Source organism: Agelaius tricolor, unplaced genomic scaffold (genome assembly GCF_023055355.1).
Source record: "Agelaius tricolor isolate 1412-34295 unplaced genomic scaffold, bAgeTri1.0.p SCAF_41, whole genome shotgun sequence".
NCBI classification, from domain to species: Eukaryota; Metazoa; Chordata; class Aves; order Passeriformes; family Icteridae; genus Agelaius; species Agelaius tricolor.
In genome coordinates, this window is record NW_027269301.1 from 3,224,003 (window position 1) to 3,244,585 (window position 20,583).

The 20,583-nt window shown below is 42.8% G+C and overlaps 1 protein-coding gene across 8 annotated transcripts in view; it reads right to left on the reverse strand.

The window, feature by feature from the left end:
- The window catches only part of EBF2 (EBF transcription factor 2), a 123,923-nt gene that overhangs the window by 24,939 nt on the left and 78,401 nt on the right, over positions 1–20,583 (reverse strand). For all 8 annotated transcript variants that reach the window (XM_071454649.1, XM_071454652.1, XM_071454650.1 and 5 more), the window contains one exon: positions 8,711–8,792. In XM_071454649.1, the coding sequence (XP_071310750.1) occupies positions 8,711–8,792 (82 nt within the window). The remainder of the gene's footprint in view (positions 1–8,710; positions 8,793–20,583) is intronic.

Consider the following 20,583-nt stretch of genomic DNA (forward strand, 5'->3'; position numbering starts at 1 on the left):
AGAATAGAGTCATGGAATGTCCTGAGTGGAAAAGGGACCCACTGGGATCATCCATTCCAGCTCCTGGCCCTGCACAGACACCCCAAAATCCCACCCTGGGCATCCCTGGAGCAGTGTCCAAACCCTCCTGGAGCTCTGGCAGCCTCGGGGCCGTGCCCATTCCCTGGGGAGCCTGGGCAGTGCCAGCACCCTCTGGGGGAAGAGCCTTTCCCAAAATCCAGCCTTTCCCTGATCCCCAACCTTTTCCTGGTCTCCAGCCTGACCCTCCCTGGCACAGCTCCAGCTGTTCCCTGGGTTCTGTCCCTGTCCCAGAGCAGAGGTCAGTGTTGGAATGACCATTTAGGTTGTGCACAACACAAGAGCCACATTTTGGTAGGAGATGTAGAGACCCCCACAGCAATGGCAGAGTAATGGCAAGAACCAGTCCAGAAGACAAGTGCTAAGCATCCTCTGCTCCCTGAGCCAGCAGGAATGGAAGATGCACTTCTAGACCTCTCTCCATGTCTGGTTCCATTTTTATCCACGTCTCCCATCCATGACAGGAGGGCCAGAGCTGCTTGGCCTGTCACAGGCTGGGACCCAGGGTGAATAAACAGAGCATTCTCATGGACAGGACAAGATGCAAAGTTCAGATCTGGAGCAGAACCTTCTCAAAGTTTGGGACCTTTTTTGCTGTAACCTGAATTTCTGCAGAGACCTTTGTCATTGGTACACCACCACCACCCAAGTCCTCATCCATGGTGTGGAGAAAGGACATGTGAGAACATGGACACCAAAATGACTGAATTTCTTCACTTTGCCCCAGCTGTTCTCTCTTGCCTGATGGAGACCACAATACAATTGTTTTATTCTGAAGATTCAAAGCCAATGTTTTATGGATAAAAGGAGGAGGAATGTGCATTCCACCATGGTCTCTAACTCCCAGGCCCTTCCCTTTCACAAGCCAACTGCTTTCCCCCAGTGAGTATTTCCTGGGTCATGAAGGGTGACCCTTTCCATCTGGAATCAATCAGTCAACTCCTGACAACTTCCTGAAACACCTCACTCCATTTCCTGTTCTCTCCCCCTTCCCTCTTTCCCCCTGGTTTGCTTCACTCTTCAAAACTGCAGGCCACAGCAGCTTAATGTTAGAGGGTCAGACACAGTTAGACTCCAAAACACTACACAAGAACACCTTTGACCTTCAAAAATCTTTACATCTTAGCTAAACAAATCAAGGTCAACATTTCTTACCATTACCTTGTTAACCATTTCTATGCACTTTTCCAATACCCTCCTGAACACGTATTTATCAACAACACTTGTTCTCCCAACGTCGTAAAATAGTCCAAGCCCTTTTTAAAAAACCCTGTATTTAGTGCTGATGAAAGGTGATGTGCAAACTTCCCTGGAGATTTAAACTCTGACTTTTGCCCACAGCACTGGCAAATGGTTCTGGGTAGTTTTTCTTTTCCTGCCCTGATAGCACCACTTCTTGTGTATGATAATTGGACTTCTTTGCCTATTCTCTGTGGATGATCTTTTACCTAACACCATTTGTTAATGCAAAATTTAATCTAAAGGAAATGATCTGAGAACAACAAAATAGTTCAGGTAGGCCATGGGTTCTGGTAAGTGAGGCTGAGGGCCAAATTTTAGGCACAGACAGCATAAAAACTTAAGATTTTGTGCCACCCAAAAGCTGGAGTAAACTGTCACCTCTGCTGAGGTTTCAGAGCACAGCAAGCAAGAAAGAAGTAGAGAGGACAATGTGTTATTCCTTCTTCCTTCCAAACACAGATCCCATCTCCCTCAGAACCCCGGGGAATTAAGGATTCTAAGCTGTTTTCACACTCCTTGAGGTTCTCCCTGCCAATCTGCAAAGGTCTTCTTATCAACTGTGAGGCCACAGCCATAAAGCAGTGGTACCCCAGCAGTCCTGGGGAAATGCTGGAGCTGTATCCACATTATTTTTGTTTCCCAGGTGGATTTCTGTAAGGCAATCCTCGCTCAGAACCCACAGGGAGGGTTCACCTCCCGTGACATCCAGCCAGAGTGTCTTTAGCACTTTAAACTCAGCTTCTCTGAGCCCTACTGCCCCTCTTTCACCTCCCTGCACAGCTCAGGGGGTTGTGTTTCTTTACAAACCTTCACCTGGGTACTACAAATTTCCCTCCCCCAACTGTGTTATATCAGTATTTTTATATTCTAAAGGGTGCTGCTCTTCAAATCACAGATATGCAAATCCATTCACATCCTCAGATATAAAATCTGTATCGGTCACAGACACCTATTTAGACATATGGTACAAACATTCCAGGCATACAGGCATTTACTTACATGTAACATATCTCATCACTGTGTAAATGATCTCTCTCAAAAAATTCCTGTTACCATTCCAAGTGTGGAAAAAATTCTTTATGACATTGTACATCTGGAAACAATATTGCATTCTTGATGCACTTTCCCTTGTAACTCTCTAGTCACAGCACCATGTTATTTTAACTTTTCAAAAATAAAAAACCCTGTTATGAGGATTTTAAATTATTATTATTATTATTATTATTATTATTATTATTATTATTACTATATTCCAGCTGAGTGGAAGGAAAGATGTCAGGCCTCATCCTGCTGCCTGGACTTGGACAGGGCTCCATTGATGTCAACAGGAATTTTGGTTGAGGGAGTAACACAGGAGGAGAGCCTGGATATGACGGGTTTGCCTCAGAGTTGGATTAGGAATAAGATAAACAATGTGGAAAATGCCAGCAGCCTCACTCTGCTCAAAACTTCCATGGAATTCTTTGGGAAATCCTCTCCAGGACCCTGATCCTGCAGACTGGGGGCAGACAGCAAACTGGGCACCCTACCTTCCCCCCAGGGAAGCTGAAGGTTCTTGGGACACAGCCTTGGACACCACTCCTGGGTCACTGACACCTTGTCTCCTGCTGCTATCCACAGACAAACCACGGAGCTGCTTTCCTAAAATCATTTGCAGCCATTTCCACCTTCTGCCTTTGACACTCGTCTTGTTTTAAGGCCTGGTGATGAGGGAATTTATGGCTCACCGCCTAAATTTATTCCTAGTCAGTTTATACTTAACATTAGCTTTAAAATTATTATTTCCCTTCCTGACCTTCCTGAGGGTAATTTCTGAGAGCAGTTCCACCCCTCCCCAGTGCAAGTATTTGAGCCAAGCTCTTGTCCTGCCCCTGTCCCCTTAATGACCCATTCCTGCACCTGTTCCAATGTAATTTTGCTCTCCTTTGGCTGTAGTTAATCCAGTGTATTGTACCCAAACAAGAATTCAGAGGGGCCCAACACAACAAATCTGCCTCCTTTCTGCTGGCAGTCTGAGACTGAGTGGATCTCATCTGTGGTTTGTTTTTAATGGATGAGACATCACTCTGGGAACTCTTTCCCCATGGATATTTGGCCTTCAGATCTGAGCACATTAAGCTCCTTGAGTACTTTTTCTCTTGCAATTGAGTCAGTCCTTCCCTTACTCACTCAGAATATAAAATAACATCACCTTTTGTTGGGTCAGTCAGAACCCGATGAAGAAATCTGCCCCCTCCAGGAACAGGCCCAGGCTCTGCTGACAGCAGCTGCATTTGTTTTGCAATCTCTGCCTGGGAAATTAGTCCCCCATCATGATTGTTCCATGTAATATTCACCTCTACCAGCAGCTCAGTGATCCCTGTCCATATCCCAGCCTGACCACGGGGGTCTCTGGCACATTCCTTCCCCAGCAGCCTGAACAGGATTCCCATTTAGAGCAGTTATGTTTTATCCTTGCCATCCTTTTTGCTTCCTACAGCCTACATTCCTAACTCCCAATATCATCCCACCCCTCTTAATCATTTTCCATTTCCCTGAGTGCCACAGAGCCCTCAGAGCTCTGGATCAGAGTGAGCTGGGTGAAACCCCAGCCCCAGCCAGCTCTGCTCACGTGCCTGATGATGAACTGATCCAACCACTCCGAGGTCAGGAAGGAAACCTCCCCAGGGGTGCACCTTGTTATTTTTCCTTTCTCTTTCTCCCTAGAGCATCTAGAGGAGGGGGGGTACCTGCCAGGAAACATTCCATGTCATGTTTTCTGCTGAAAACAGAGGGCAATTACTGACCTTTCTCATTTTGCTGCTAAAAAAGGACATTGGTTCAAAGCCGACCACTGTTAGAACCAATGTCTGCTGCCTGCTACCCCTCCCTGGCACTGCAGGACCTGTTTAATCACTGCTCCTGGAGGAAACAGAATTCCCAACCAACAGGAGCCTAATGTGTGAGCACCAGGTCCCAGCTGGAGCATTTCAGCTCAAGAGCCTCATCTTAATTCTACAGAATTATTGTCCCCCTTTACACACCGCTTGTTACCATTAAAGTATCATTGGGCTTCAATCAAGTTCTGCAGGAGAATTCCTCAGTAAATGGAGGGCATAGTTTTTGGGGTTTTTATTTTTATTTTAAGTTCCATTCCTGGGAGAATCCCTCACTGAGAACACAGCCCTGACTAACAATACCTATGTAAACTCAATTTGCAGAGGAGCTGAACTCAAACCCTGTGTTTGAATAAGTAATTTTGGGATGATTTTTGCCTCAGTTTTCCACCCATCAGCTTTATTTGGAAATATTTTAATTTATAAATAACCAATATTTGTTTCAGTTAAATTCACAAGGACATACTGCTTGATCTCTGTGGGTTTTGGGCAGCCATCAAGTAACTATGAAAGTACCCCTTAGTTCTAGAAATATTCCCTTTCCATTAGTTCTAGAAAGAGTCTCTTTCCCTGCTTTAGCCACTGACAGACATTGAAGAAGTGATTCACAATAAAATCATGTTACTACAGGGGGAAAAAAAAACTCACTAAAATAATGATCACACATTCCTTAACTTCTGATGTAAAACATAGTTTTCAACAGCACAAAATCATTGCATTTGGTTAAAAAAGGAAGGCAAGAGGATCACAAAGCAGCTGGCGTTGCTCTCCAAACTAAAGAATTTTAGTAAAAAAACCACAACTCTTCAGGCATCTGGGGCTGCATTAAATTTACAACACAATGTTAATGCAACCTTTCCTCCCCTTTCTCTACCCACCCCCCTTTTTTAATGATACACATGAAATCTAAGATTTAATTTCTCTTAATATATTACTAGTATAATATGAAATATCTAAATCTTGTAATGGCTCTGGAAGTGAGGCTGGGGCCAGGCTTGGACACTGGATCCAGTGCCTTGGAGCTTTGGGGATGAGCCAAGCCAAGCCCAAACTGTGCAGCTTCACACCCATCTTTAATCAGAAGCATTAGCTTGATGCTCTTCCATCATGAGTAACCATTGCTCTGTGCTGGAAAACTCAGTAGGATGCATTGTAGGGCACTATTTCCACATCTCATATTTGTACTTGTGTCTCATCAACAAAGCCTCAGGTCTGGGCTTTCATTCAGGCTCCATTAAAGAGCAAAAACACTCTTGGACAAGACCCTTTCAGGCCCAGGTTTCAGCAGTGATTTTAATGAGAACTTTGATAGAAGGATTTTCTCTGCTCTTTTGTTTAATAACCACAGAAGCAAAGGAGTATCCTGATGTGTCCTGGAGGTGTGATAGGCACTACTCCATTGAAAATGAAAATATTTGGTTCTGCAGAAGAACACAGATAGGAATTAAAGCACACTTAGATGAGCATTGCTGCAGAATTCTGTTTGCACAAGGAAAGCCAAGTGCTTGGAAGTGTCTGGAAAAGGAGGGACTTAATAACAACAGCTGTACAAATAATTTATTGGGGGAAAACCAGCAGAATTCTTAGATATGGCCCAAGACTGAAACATAATGAATTAAATAATGAAATTAATAAACCACTCTGCTGCCCTGTGGTTTTTGAGCCTGCTTTTACTCTGCTCACAGGTTCTGCACTGGCAGGATGCACAACTACCCCTTCAAACTTAACAGACAACTCTGCACATTCATTACTTTGCCTGGTGAATATCTTAACAATTAAAATGAAAATTAACATGTCCAAAGTGTGCAAACAGACCACTAATATTTTAATGTAATTTTTTTCCCCCACTTTTGACTTTCAGGGTTGCTGACAGGCCATGCCCAACAAGCAGCAGGCAAAAAGAATTTATCAAAATTTTAAAACAGAAAATTCAACCAAAAATAAAAGAAGCGTCCAGAGGCCACTGGAGTGTTTAAGAACACTCCTAACTTTGGTGATGTTCAGGGAAGTAATGATGATGTCCTTAGAAACCAGGAGGCAGACAGAAAACAAGCTGTCTTTGCCCATTGTCCTTCCTGTTCATCATGGCTAATTTGCCTTGGAACATGGAGCTTTGTTATTCCCAAGGTGTCAGATTTTAGCAATTTGAGCCACTTTTTGTATCTTTTTTTATCCACACTGACCTCTGCAGCCCAGAACAAAGCTCAGCAACCCGTGTGTCCAGCTCTGAAGCAGCCTGAATGAAGATCCTGCTCTCACTCAAAACCTCAAGAATTCTGTCATTTGTCTCAAAGGTTTTCATTCTGTAACTCTGAGAAAAGGTTGACATTTTGGGGGGGGGTTGATAAAAACTAAACTGAACTTAGTGGTTTTAAAGCCTGATCTTGATTAATTTGGAGGCCTGAACTGAACTCTCACACTGAGACTCCCATGGACTGAACATGCAGGAGGAGTTGAAGTTATCCCAGAGAAACAGAACCCTGGAATTTCACTTGGCTCTGTTTTCCCAGCTTGGCACGTTTGGAGGCAGAAAACCCAGCTGAGGAGTCTATCCCAGCTCATTCTCCTCAATAAAGTGCTGATTTTGGTACAGAGATCAGAAGCAAGGCCAGGCTCTCTCCCATGCAGGAGAGCTGCCAGGTGGATGGGCTGAGGAATGAAGGAATTCCATCCTCAGCCACGGGACCCTGCAGGATTTGGTTCTGTTTCCCTGTTTAAGGTTTCCCTGGACATCTGAGGGCTCTGTCACATCCCCATTCAGGTGAGGTGACACCAAGAGTAATGCTAAGAACACGGACAGATTTCTGCCCCTCCAAAAAAAGTTTGATCCAAATTCCTCCTTCAGCTCAGCATCTGATGGACATCAAGGATTTGAGGATTTTTTGGGAGTAGCCAGCACGGGTTTGAAATCAGAGCTGAATTTCTCCAATATTCCAATGTGTTTGGGTCCAGAATTTCTCTTTTGGCAGTTACAGCCAATATTCTGTGTATTATGGCAATGTCTCAGGTCCCCAGGTGTTAATCAGGAGAGCCCTGGGCATGATTTTTTACAAACTCAGAACAAAACCCCCCAAAAAAGGAGATTATTTATGTTTCCTGACATTCCACAATCAGTTCTTCTTGCTGGCTCCAAAAGCCAACAAGATGTGTTTACATGCTGTAGAAGAGATTTTCTTTTGCTTTCCAGATTTTTTAGCGTTCTTGGCAGATGATAACTAATTGCTGGTTCTTTTCTTTATGGAAATTGCCACTTGAAAAAAAACTCACTATAAATTCCCTAACAATGAGCACCTCTTTTTTTCCCACGTCTTATCATCTCTAAAAAACACAGAGTGAAGAAGTCACTGCAGTCTCTTTAAACTACTGGTGAAAAAAATTAGGTTGGTCAGGAATTTTTCTTTAGATTTCTTCATGCTCCAAACAAAAAGCTAATAAAACTTTTTTTTTTTTTTTTTTGCTGCATTTCTTTAATTTTTTCTGAGCTTTCAGAAGATTTTGTTTTGCAGGATTTCTCGTAAAAGTTGAAACTTTTTTTTTAAATTATTAAATTTTTCATTGCTAGCAGAACCGGAAGAGAAATAAAAATCACTTTTTCTATGAGAATGCATTTTGAAGTCTGAAGCAACTCTGTAAACTCCTGTGGAGTTTTAACTCCATTTATAAATGAGAAAGATCATGTAAGCAACCCCATTTGGAATCAGAGATGAAAAGAGAGGGAAAGGGGCTCATCAGAGGTCCCCCAGAAAAGCTGGGGTGCAGCCCAACCACCTGATTCCATGGCTGTGATCAGCCTTGCCCCAGAGTCAGCTCCAGCCCCACTTTCTGCCCCTTCCCAGGGAGCTGCCAGCACATCCAGGCTGTCAGAGCTGCACCATTGCCTTGCTGCTGGACCAGGGGCTGAGCTACAGGTGAAACTGGTATTTCTTAAACAGAGCTGCCGAAAAGGTGAGGGCAGGAGAGCCTCTCCTCTCCTCTCCTCTCCTCTCCTCTCCTCTCCTCTCCTCTCCTCTCCTCTCCTCTCCTCTCCTCTCTTATAGTGACCATCGCTATTTTGGCTTCTTGGTTTGTTGTTGTTGTTTTTTAAAGGAGCTGAAGGGAGGATGTGTTAGAAAGCAAAAAATAACAGGGAAAGAGGTAGGAAATGAGGAGGTTGCTTGTGTAGCACGTACAGAGCTACTTTGAACAATTCTGAGGCATCTAAATATCACAAGCACGATCCCTGCTGTGGGCAGCTGGATCTGCGAGTGCTTTGCCCGAGGGTGTCAAATCAAATATCCACTGCTGGTTGGTACAGTACAGCACTTCCCCCTGGGGATTCAGGGTGGAGAAAGAGGGAAGGAAAAGAAAGAAAAAGGGAAAAAAAGGTTTAAACACAACAAATGGAGAAAAACTGAAACACTGTCTGATATGGCTTTTGTCATCATGTTTGTTAGGAGCAGCGTAGGAGAGAGGAGATGGGAAAGGAGAAGAAGAACAGAGGCAGACAGGTTAATGCTGAGCCTTGTAAGACTTACCTGGAATCGTCTCATATCTCTTGGGTTTCCTGCTGTTTTCAAGCAATTCTGATTGCACTTGAGAAAAAATTTTAGGAAGAATCTGGAAAGAGAAAGAACCAGATCACTTCTGTTAACCACAGCAAGAGGTGTTGTTATATTCTGGTTTAAAATGTACATGAAGTGGTTTGCATCATAGCGGATCTTACAGGACTGCAAGAATTTATCAAAACACAAACAAACCAAACTCTAATAAATGGAATTTGCAAAAAAGAACAGCTAAAGTATAACCAGTGTGACTGAAATCCACCGTGGATAAGTGAACATCATTCCTCTGATCTACACCCACTCCCTCTCCACAGGTTTGACCACACAATTTTAGTCTCTTTCTTATCTCTCCCTCGCATTCAAGGTCTTTCTTTGGCTGTCTGGAGGGACTTCCCATGAAACAATATAGAAGGATAATGGTATTGTGGAGACCACAAAACCAACAGGGCAACTCCGAGGCAGATGAGCCTTGGAATGTATGAAAAACCCAGGAGCAAACACAGCTCAGAGAAGAATCGGATGAGGATTCATCCTGATGATGTTTTTTTCTGCTGAAGATTCCTGTCACAAAAGCAGAGGAACAGAACTGCCAAAAGCCCAGATTGTTCCTACCTAGATTTGGAGGGAGGATAAGGAAAACACGAGCTCGAGTGAAACATGACAGCTCACGCTGTCCGAGCACATAAACCCATTAATATCCCACAAAGTTCTCGTGCCAATTATTTTTGCTCTGTCACATACACCCCTCTTCATATGGTTTATTATTCTGTAGAGTTTAGCTTGTCATGTACCCAGGTTGAATCTCCAGCCTGTTTGGTGACTCACCCAACACTGCATGGAGATTTTAGAGATTTTAGAGTTTAGAGAAATATTAAGCAGGAATTTTTCCCTAAGCTATTCCACCAAATTTTGTCTCACATCCACGCAGGAAAGGATTCACCCCTTTGTTTTCTGATTGAATCTGGACATTTCAGAGGTGAAGAAATTGTGTGAAAAGCCACAGTTGTTGGAACAAACAAGTCTTCAAAATTTAGGCATAAGCAAGAAATATTTTGGCATCCTCTGTTGCAAGTGAAAATATTCTCCGTGATTCTTTCCGTTTCTTTTTGTCAGACAAGATGGGTTTAACCGCAACAATTATAATTAAAAAAATAAATCAAAGACTTTGAGATAGATTTAGAAGGAAAAATAGTCATATACAAGAAAAAATAAATAGTTGAAGAATTGATTTTGAATACAAAGAACAAGTTATTTATTTATTTCTCTTGCTGAGTGCTTGCCTTTAAAAAAAAATAAATCTGCTTTTGCAGTAAGTTAAAGTCCCAGGTGAGCCAGGCCTATTTCCCTTTCTGTTACTATGACAACGATTTTTTACCGCAGTCCCTAAGTCCCTTCAGAACTCACACATTCATGCCTTGAATTAGAACTTTAAAGGAGAAAGATGGATATTTCCTGGGTTTACCAACAACACCCTCCAAACCAGCCCCAGCACAAGACAATAACACAGAAATCTGCTCCCCTTGTTAGTGCCACTTTCTCTGCACTACTCCCACCACAAGATTTCTCCTCCATCTGCCCAAAATACAAAGAAAAAGCCACGGGTTGGATCCATTTGTGTGTTGCTTGAACAAACCAAACCCCTCTGCAAACCTCACCCACAAAAAAGACACAGACTGTACCATGTAAAACCACTGCCCAAACCCACCCTGGCCAGGGACCCTTTTCAATTAAAATGTCATCTTTTTTTACTATTATTCCCTTTAATATCTCACAAATATATTAGATATTTTTAAATGTTTATTTTCTCAAGGTGAGACTGTTATTTTCTCCACATTTCCTTCTCATTTCAGGTCTCCCTTCAGCAGGACATTGAGGTTCAGCAGGACAAAGGTGTCAGTGCTCAGCTCTCACAGGGCAACTTCTGCCAACAGAGCCCTGGGCACCTCCGTGGCTTCCAAACTAAAAATCCTACAGAATTTCATGCCTTGGGAGCAGCACTGAATATATTTTATTAAATAAGTCCTGTCAAGTCCATGCTAAAACCTGTGACCTCTTTTATACAAAAGATTTGGTGAGATTTTATCCATAAAAACGTTTTCAGAAGGAAAAATCCCCTGCACACTGGCACTCTCAGAGACTAACAGGATAATGTGAGGCATAAATGTTACTCACAAACACTCCTTTTTCTCTTTCCCTCTTCTTAGAGATATAAAAAAGAATATTTGCAGGTATATAAACAGCTTATAGATGTGCCTGTGCAAAGGAAAACTCCAGAATGAAACCAAACTATAAAATGAACCAAGACAAGGAACTTTTACATGAAAATCAATGAGCTTCTGGCTGATGATTCTGCAGGAAAACCACCAAAAAAAAATTCACAAATTGTTACATCTAAGGAAATAAAAAATAAATTAAGCAGGAAAATGGCCAGCTTATTTTTTAATTTTTTGAATGCTTGCATCCCTTTTAATAGAGATGAGAAAAATGATTAACATGAACCAAAGAACGAAGAAAATGAGCAGGGAAAAGTGGGAGAGAACTTGCTGTGTCAGCTGGGCTGATTTGGGGGAGAGGACAGATCCTGGGGGACTGTGAGTGACACAGCCCCTAAAAGGCAGATACAGAGAGGCAAAAACTCCAAATGTGCGTTTAACAGCATCCACGAGCTAACTCTGCAGCACGGCGTGGCAAGGAACAAAAATCCCTTTTTTCTGCTAAATGCCTACAGAAAATCAGGGTTCAGACCCCCAGCAAACACCAACCAGCAGCACACTTGAAAATGAAGCTGGATTCCAATTAAATCCGGGCTGATTTGTGCTGAGGGGGGCAATGGCCATTAAAAAACCACAGAAACCAAACTTGCCCGGTCCCTGAGCTGCCGCAGCGCTGAGGTTCCCAATCCTCCCCGGCTGCACCAAACACATCCCAGCCACGGAGCCTGGCAGGCTCAGCCTGGACATTGAACCCCAGCAGGCTGGGGATCCCACTGAGGGCTCCTAGAGGTGCTTTGACTTTATGGAATTGATGAACAGCTCAAAATGCTGACATTTTTGCTGCTTTAAGACATCACAAAATTCAGAAAGAGCTGGGTTTTCCTTTAGTACTTAAACATCGTGGCAGAATTTATATTTATTTTGCTAAGTTGTTTGTTGGAGATCACTAGATATGCTGCACTATGACAATTTCCCTCTTATCACCCCAAAATTTAGATTTAATTTCATTCAGCTGCCCACGCAAGGATTTTTCTCCTTTTTCTTTTTTTTTCCCAGTTGAACCACACCTTTCTTTTTCTCTTTTTCAGAGTTCCTCCAGTCAAACTGAGCTGCAAGTGGGCATCTGTATGAAGTATTTGGAAGGTTGTTGTATATACATATAACATATATACCCATATACATATATATGTGTGTTTGTGCATGTATAAATGTGGGGTTTTTTTTAAGATGTTGCATCTGGGAAAGGCATTAATATTTATTGCAGCATTAGAATAAAAATGACTTGGGGGGGAGCAAACAGGAGGGAAGGTTTAGCTCTAAATGAAGCTGATTTAGGGGTAACAGGAGAATTGCAGAAAGATTTTATTAATTTCTCTAAATGAGACACTTTAGCCAGTTTTTGGCCTTAACCTATATATACATGAAAAAAAAATTTTTAAAAACAGAATTATAAAAAAAGAGCTGATTTGGATGTTTCTGGCCAATCTTTAGCCTTGCTAAGGACAGAATTAGGTGGGGGTTTAGCAGGTGACTCTGGCTCCAGGCAAGCAAAGGGACCTTGGCCCATGCTCTCACTATTTCAGGGTGGTGGAGGAAAATCTAAACACATTTCAATAACTACCCCTGAAAACTCTGGCATTGCTATAGAAAAGTAGATTGACTTAATGCACAGACATGAAATTAATTCAGATATAAGTTCAGACTTCTGTTCCTGTCATGTCTCTCTTGTCGTTGACCTCTCTGGGTACAGATTGAGGCACTTGAGAGGTCTCCAAAATGCCACCTGAACTCTGCCTCCCTCTTTTTAGAGCTATTTTAAAAGTTACTGCTCCTCCTGCTGGGAGCTCCCACCAAGCCCAGGAGCTCAGCTGAGGAGTGGTGGAGCTGCCCCTTTTCCCCCCAGGACAAAGTCAGCTGTGTTATCTCAACTGTATTTTAGCAATACCTTGAGCAGTCCTTGGTGGGGAGCACCAGGAGAACTCCGACCACAGCTGAGGGGCGCGTGGGCATGGAGAAAGGGTGAGGGCAAATGAAGCCAGGTCTTGCATCAGTTAAATTGTTTCCAAAGCAGGTTTTGACCCACAGTCCCATCTTGCCTGTCTATGCCCAAATAATCAGGTTTTGTACCTGGCTAGGACTGGAACCTGTGTTCCACACCTGTGAGGATGTTTATCCACCTCAGATGAGTGGGAAGAATCAAATTGACCTTAATCAAATCCTGCTGGAGTCAGAAAAATCCTCCTGGTGACTTTGGCAGGACTAGGCAGAAGCCCTAAAGCTCAGTCCCACATGCAGCAGAAGGTGTAATTTAAAAAAAATAAATCAATCCATTAATAATTTTAATCCCCCATCCACCTTTTATGCTTCATTAAAATAGAGGTACAGAATCAAGAGGTCCAACATTGGCTGTATGTTGGGAACAGCCTCTAGATACACCTAAAATTCTGGACATAACTAAAAATTCTCCCTTGTAAAGCAAATACTTCTGGCTTTTTGGGGTTGCTGTGGAATCTGGAGTTGTGGCCTCAGTCATTTTTTGGCATGAGAACACGCCTACCATCTAAGATAATTGTGAATTTGCCTACCAGCAAATCCTGTAATCCCAAAACCGAAGGAAAATATAAAGATACAGTGCAATTCTGCTTAAATAATTCAGTGCCTCCAAAACATCACAAAGGGAACAAAGAAAAACCAGAAGTTGTTACTATGAGTATCAGTGTAACAATATTAAATTAAAATATCCTGTGAACTGCAAAAGTGTTATTATTGCAGTGAGGGCCTGACTCCAACTCCATCAGAACAAGGGAATTCTGGATCAGGTCAGATCCTCCCCTCGGGTCACCTGTGTGTGTCTTGGCATGGCAACCTCTGAGAAAAGTGTGACAAGAAACCCTGCCCAGAGCCCCACACAACTTCAAATTCCTTCCTTTCCAAGGGCCAGATTTGCAGGTTGCTGTTTCAAATCAATTAATTGCATTTATTTGATATCACCATCCTGATTTTAATGAATATCACAGTGGAAGACTTCTTTGTAATCTGAATATTTATCTCTGGAGTAATTTTGATCTATTCTGTCAGGGTGTGTTGTTAGGGAGCTGATGAGAAAATTTCCCATTTTTTTTGCAGGAGTTACAGTCAGTGTGGGATCAGGCAGTGCACAAAGGCACTTTAAATGAATGTACACCTTCCACTGTGTGAGAAATGAGTGGGGTTATTGCAGTGAGCCAGAGTATTTATATGATACTCCACAAACAGCAGCTAATTAATCTTCACAAAACTCCTGTGCATAAAGTGTGAACCCAGTTTAACAAACGTGAAAACCAACATATGTAGGTCAGGAGACTTTTCTGAGTCTGTCAGAGATTTGCTGGGAGAGAAGGGAGCAGGAGTCGGATGATGAGATCCCAAGCCTAGGCCAGGAGAAGAGGAGTTGGCTGCTCATTTGTCACTTGGGGTTTTTTAATAGAAAGACTCCAGTTGCACAGAAAAAACAACAAACCAACCAACCAAAAAAAAAAAAAACCCAACTAAAAACACACACAAAAAACCCAAACAAAACAAATGAAAAAAACCAACCAAACAAACCAGAAAGCAGATTAACACTATGCCTGTTATTCCTACACCCAACAGAAACCTCATTTTCTGATGGGACAAACCAGAAACACTTCTCCATCCTCTTGCCTTGATTCAAAGTAATTTCTTCAGCCTGGTTAGACTTTTTTCTAAGTGACTTTTCTTGCAGTCACTCACTCCAATTTAGATTTTAGGTTTAAAGTTTAAGTTTTGATGTGGGAATATTATCTAGGATCTAAGCCCTGAATTGCCGCCTGGGGGAAGGCAGAAGTGTCTGATTTCCTGTGACCCTGAGCTCAAAAAGCCAGTGTTGGAGATAGGTGTGAAAAAGGAACAAAAACAGGGTTAGGGAGTCAGCTAAGGGAGTCCAAGAGATCTGACCAACTTAAAAAACAACCTTAAAGCTGCAGCATGGCAGAGCCCATCTTAAATCTTAAAATTATTTTTTTTTTGCTATGCCAAGGTGTCCTACTCACACTTGGGTGGGTAACACTCTCTGCAATGGATTAAAGAAGACATGGGGTGAAAATATCCTGTATTTCAGATGGAGCAAGAGAGAACATTGCACACAAGTCCACAACAATGGATCCATGTCCAACTTCCAGTCCTTCTCCTCAGCCACAAAACAATTCCTCCTCAAATATCCCCTCTCTCTGCAGCCTGGAACAACATATTTCTCTCCACCCTTTATCTAGTAGGTTTGTTGTGTTTTTTTAGAAAAAGTTTAGTTTCAAACCAAAAATAACTGAATGTAAACCTGCAATGTGTCACTCAACCTCTAAATGCGTCAGAAACCTTGATTTGTTTTTCCTGTGGATTTTCTATACATTTTGCAATTTTCATCTCTGAAGCAGATTGTGTCCCTCTCATCCAAAGCCGGGACACACTGCCACAACTAAATTCACATTCTTTGGGGTAAATAAATGCTTCTTCTGCTGCAAGATGATCCCATTTTTAAGGAACAAGGGCGGGGGGAGAGTGCCGTGCCAGGTACCCAGGCAGTCATTTCTCACTGCTCAATGTATTTCTTTCCCATGCCCACATTTGCTAGGGGGAAAAAACCCAAAATCTCCAAGGAAAACCTCCTTGTTTGTGCACTCTGATGAAAACCTGACACCATTAATGAAAATAATAATTGAACTCTATGGGCTCGAATTGAAAATGAAACACAACACTAACAGCGTGTTTGTAATTGCAATTGTTCTCCAAAAAGTCTTTGGAGGACTCTTTGCAATTTGAGCAGTTTCCCCTTTATCCTTTGGGCTTTCCCCTTTCCTCCCACACCAAAACTTTCCAGTAACTTCCAAGACAATGGGTAAAAGCTTATTTATCCTGTAAGATTCATATTATTCATGCCATTTGGCACGGGCCCAAATGCCAGAGCATAATCAAAAGTCAATAGGCAGGGAGGTAATAGAGGAGAGGATTGGGCTGACGGGCTGCTGAAAGGGACCTTCAGATAATGCTCCCTGGTTTATTACAGTGTCTGTGGGCTCCAACTGTGCTGGGCACAGCCCAGCCACGCTGTGAAATTGTTATTGAGGAGGGGAGGCACAAAGGACAGCAGGGAGGAAAGGCTTCTGTGCATCACAGGGATGGGGAAGTCGAGGCACAGGGAAATTCAGAGCCTGCCCCATTGCACAGAACCAGTGGCTTTTCCAGGCAACAGCCACATCCCATTCCTGCAAGTCCTGCTTGGGATTTTACTGGTTCTTTTTAATAGTGACACAAATTTCATAGAGCTCATTGCCTCCACACAAAACACCCAGCAGGATTTGGAAAGCATGGCCAAATTCTTGTTCTTTTCACTCCTGTCAGCATCAGCAGCGCACACAAGATTTGGAGCTGGGCCGTGTCACCAAACACAGGCCCAAGGACACTGCAGTCCTGCTTAAATCCAGTCATTTTTGGTATCACTTCATCCTCAGAGCTCTGCACAGGTGCAAATTTATCTCCAGATCTACTTTGCAAACCCTGCAGATCCCAGAAAGGCTGACAGAGGTGTCAAATGAGCACAGACCCCAATCCCCACTCGTTTTTCCATACCGAGAGAAACCTGCAGTTCCTTTCTCCTGTGACTCTTCCATCCTCCCAGCCCATGTCTCTCCAAAACCTCAGTCTGCTGAGCCATGCTAGGCTGAGCAGTGAGCACCAATTACACCAGTGGCCTCTCTCTGCTGGCTCTGCTGGTTTTTACTGTTGCTGCCAGATGGCAGAGCCCAGCACACAAAAACTCCCCACCCTGCAGTTCATGCAGCACTTGGAAATAACTTCCCAGAGACTCCAGGAGATCACAGAACTGCACTGATGTGAACATTAGGGATGAAAGCAAGGTTGGGATCCCATTTTACACCTGCCAGGGTGGATATCACTCAGGTCAGAGCTCTCACTCATTTGTGAAGGCTCTGTCCCCAAACTGGGTTTGTGTGGAATAAACGCGCATTCATTTGCTAAAGAGGCAGATTTACATCCCAGCAGCTCAGGACCCAGGCACATTCTGCCTCCTCCCTTCTCCAGGGCTATTCAGAGGGTAGATCTGCACCTATTGTACTTCTGGGTCTAGGCACAGATGACCTTGAAGCCGAGCATTGGTGTAACATTATATTCCTATGACAGATTTATGGATTGGCAGATAGGGGTGCATTCAGCGCATTCCTTCCCTAAGACAGGACAGCATCCAATGTTTGTTAGCATCATTAAACTAAAACTGACTTTTCACCTGCTCCCATACCATATGCAGCTGCAAATTTTTAAATTAAACTATGAAGCCATGCATAAATTTACATATATTACAGACTAGCCTCTCCATTTAACATGCAAATGTACTCCAATGTTTCAGAACACCTTCTGTCGCTAATTAATTTGCTGAATTATAATTAGACTAATCCTGCATAATTAATAAGCACAGATTTTTTTTTAATTTCTAAGCAGCTTGATGAGATCATTCACTTCCTTCTATAAACTGCTAAGTAACTGTTAAAAAAAATCTGGAAAGAACATATGTGAAAAGGTATGTTTGATGTCGCATACAAATTCAAACTAGCGGGCAGGCTTCAAGAAAGTCAAGATTAATAGAGGTGTGTGCTTGAAGAGACCGTCAGCACAATATTTTCAGGGGCATGGACCAAGATTTTCTGTGTCTGTTTTATTCTTTTTTTTTTTTCCTTTTACCCCCTCAGACCTTCCAAGATCACGGAGTGAGCAGGGCGGGATGACAGAGCCTCGTGTAGGATCTGAGGCCACCCCACGCTGGCTCTCAACCCCTCACCCTGGACATGCTGGGTGTGGATCAGCTCCTTTGATGGGATTTGGAATTGTTTTCATCCCGGCTGCCAAAACCAACCGAGAGCGTTTTAGAGAAACAATTAAGTGCTATTAGCACTGGATTCACTCTCTGCTGATTAAAATGAAGGGTTGTGTTTTCATGTTGGAGAGCTGGGCTGCAGAGAAGGGCACGTGCCAGAGCAGGTTTAAATGGGCTGGGTTAGAGGCCACAAACTGATGTGCAAAGAATCCTTGTGCCTAAAACAGCCCAGTCTTAAGATCTGAAATACATCTTCCTAAAATAATCATGCAGGGAAAGAGGGAGATCCAAAACAACACAGAATACTATGCAAACAAGGGTGCTGACAATAATATGAGTCTTTTATTTATAAACACTGGGTGCCCGCAATAATGAGCCTTTTATTTACATACACTGTCCCTGTATTTATTTCCCTACTTTGGGATGCAGTATTTCAGCTCTACTGCTCCTTGTTTTGTCTTCCCCTCAATCCTCCTCAAATTCAGCATCACCAACATCACCCTGTGTTTGCCTCAATTGTGAGTAAGCAAAATCTGTGACAAGACCTCCTGATTCCCAACAAAGGAAGCAAGAAAAAAATTAATTATTATCTGAGGAAATTGCTGAACCACTTCAAGTCTTTGAATGTGGCTTGTCTGCTCCAAACAATGCATGTAACATCCTCATCAGGCACTTCTGCCTGAAGTTTCTGTTATTTTTTATTAACTTGGACAAGTGCCCTTTTTCAGATAAATATATCATTCAAATTGACCTGGGTTCTGCATAAACAGAAAACATAAAAGCTTAAACAGGACGAGTTCTTGGCACTGTGTGCCAACCAAGCCTCTTTCTAGCATTTCCTACTGGACAGTCCATAGGAAATCACTCTTTTTTAAAAATAAAAATCAAACCAAATAACTTTTTGGCCCAAGGAAGACAGGAAATTATTCTGCTGTGCTTGAACTCATCAGAACCTCCTCAGAGCAGAGAGGTGCTTTGAATGGCATGTGTTGAGCAAAAGTCTGTCTTTGGGGGAAGAAACATCACCTTGAAATTAAAAATACAGAAAAATTGCACTCTTGGAATCCTGTCCACTCCCAAAGCACAGCAATATCATGAAATCACCATGGGACAGAAGGACTGAACATGGAACAGCTCTAACAGCTCTGTGTTGTAAATTTACAGACAGCCTCAATAGATGTTGTTTTCTTAATAGCCACTGGACACATCAGCAGATGACAAAGGAACTTAAAGGGGAACAAAGAAAACATCTCTGCCTCATCCATCTCCATTTTTTATCTTCCAATATCCCAACTCAGCAGACAGAAAAGATGTAATGAGTTATATATTAAAAAAAAAATCAGGATTAGGCCAGTATTTTTTCCCTCCACGTTTCTGCCTGCACTTACTGGTTTTTTTTTAAACCATGGATGAATTGGCCCAAAGATGCACAGGTCCCATGGCTGGGGCAGAAATAGAATCTGTATCTCCAGAGCCATGGTTCTGTACATGAGCAAGTCCCTGACATCCTTTAAAGCTATTCCAGTTTTGTCAGGAAAAAAGATTTTTGCAGCCACAGCATGAGGCCAACCCTAAATATCAACACCCACATCTTTCAGATTTCTGATGTCCAGGGCTTCCCACCATTTCCCAGCTCTTTGGCCATGGAATCTGCCACAGCTGAAATGATTTTTCACTTTTTTGTTGTTTCAACTCCTGAAGACTGTGTGTGTGCACATCTGCCTGTGTATGGAGATGCAATTTAGCTTTAAAGATAAAAATTCTGAACTCTGAACCCCACCTTTTCCTATATTGTAACATATATCCTCAGAAATCCACTTGTTTTCCAGAGACTTAGTATTTTAGACATATATGCACCATCTTGAGTTTATGAGGAACAAGAAAATATCTTACATGCTGTAAAAGAATTAGTTCATTTAAAGTGATGCCACCCTGTACTGCAATCATTTCATTCATCCCTGGGTACTGGCTTCCAAATTTAATTAACCTTTTCAGTACCCTTTGATGTATCACATACAGAGACAAAAAGCAGCAGGATTTTGGGGTACAAACTCTGTTAACTGGCAAACAGGTGATGTATAAGTGAAGAGAGCTGATGTGTTCTTTTCAGGATCTTAATATGGGGCTGCAGAAAAAGTGCAGGAGGTTGTGGGAAGGACCAGGACAAGCTCTAAAGCAGGTTTAATGCAAGAAGAGCAAATACAATGCCAAGGCTCCAAAACAGCCCAAGTATTCCTGAAATTCATCACCAAAACCACACTCCTTAGAGGTGCTTTAAATTGGGCACCCAGAACTCCCAGCAAGGTAAAATCCAAGCACTGGGGCAGTTCCTTTGCTGGAAACTCCTGGCTGCAGGAAGTTATTTTGCCCCTGGTCAATACCTTATGCTACAGGAGAAATTGCTTCGCTTCTATCCCTCTCCCTCACATGTGCCCACACACCCCACACACCCCACATTGTGCAGTGATGTTAACAGCAGAGAGAAATTGCTGCCTGACCTTCCCAGTGATCAATTGACACCTGGAGCATGAGGTTGCTTTCATTTGGGTGAGGATTTGTGGCACTTAATCCCACATGGCTGCAGAGAGTGCAGAACCTGCTGCTCACCTGGGCTCACCTGTGCAGAGCTGCCTTTAGCAGGACACAGAATTCTGCTGAGGGGGCTGCTCCTCCAGCACAGGCTTTGTGGGGAAGGTCTCAGCTTTGATTTCCCCCTTGATCAGCCCAGCATACCTGTGTGTATATTCATGAAGTTT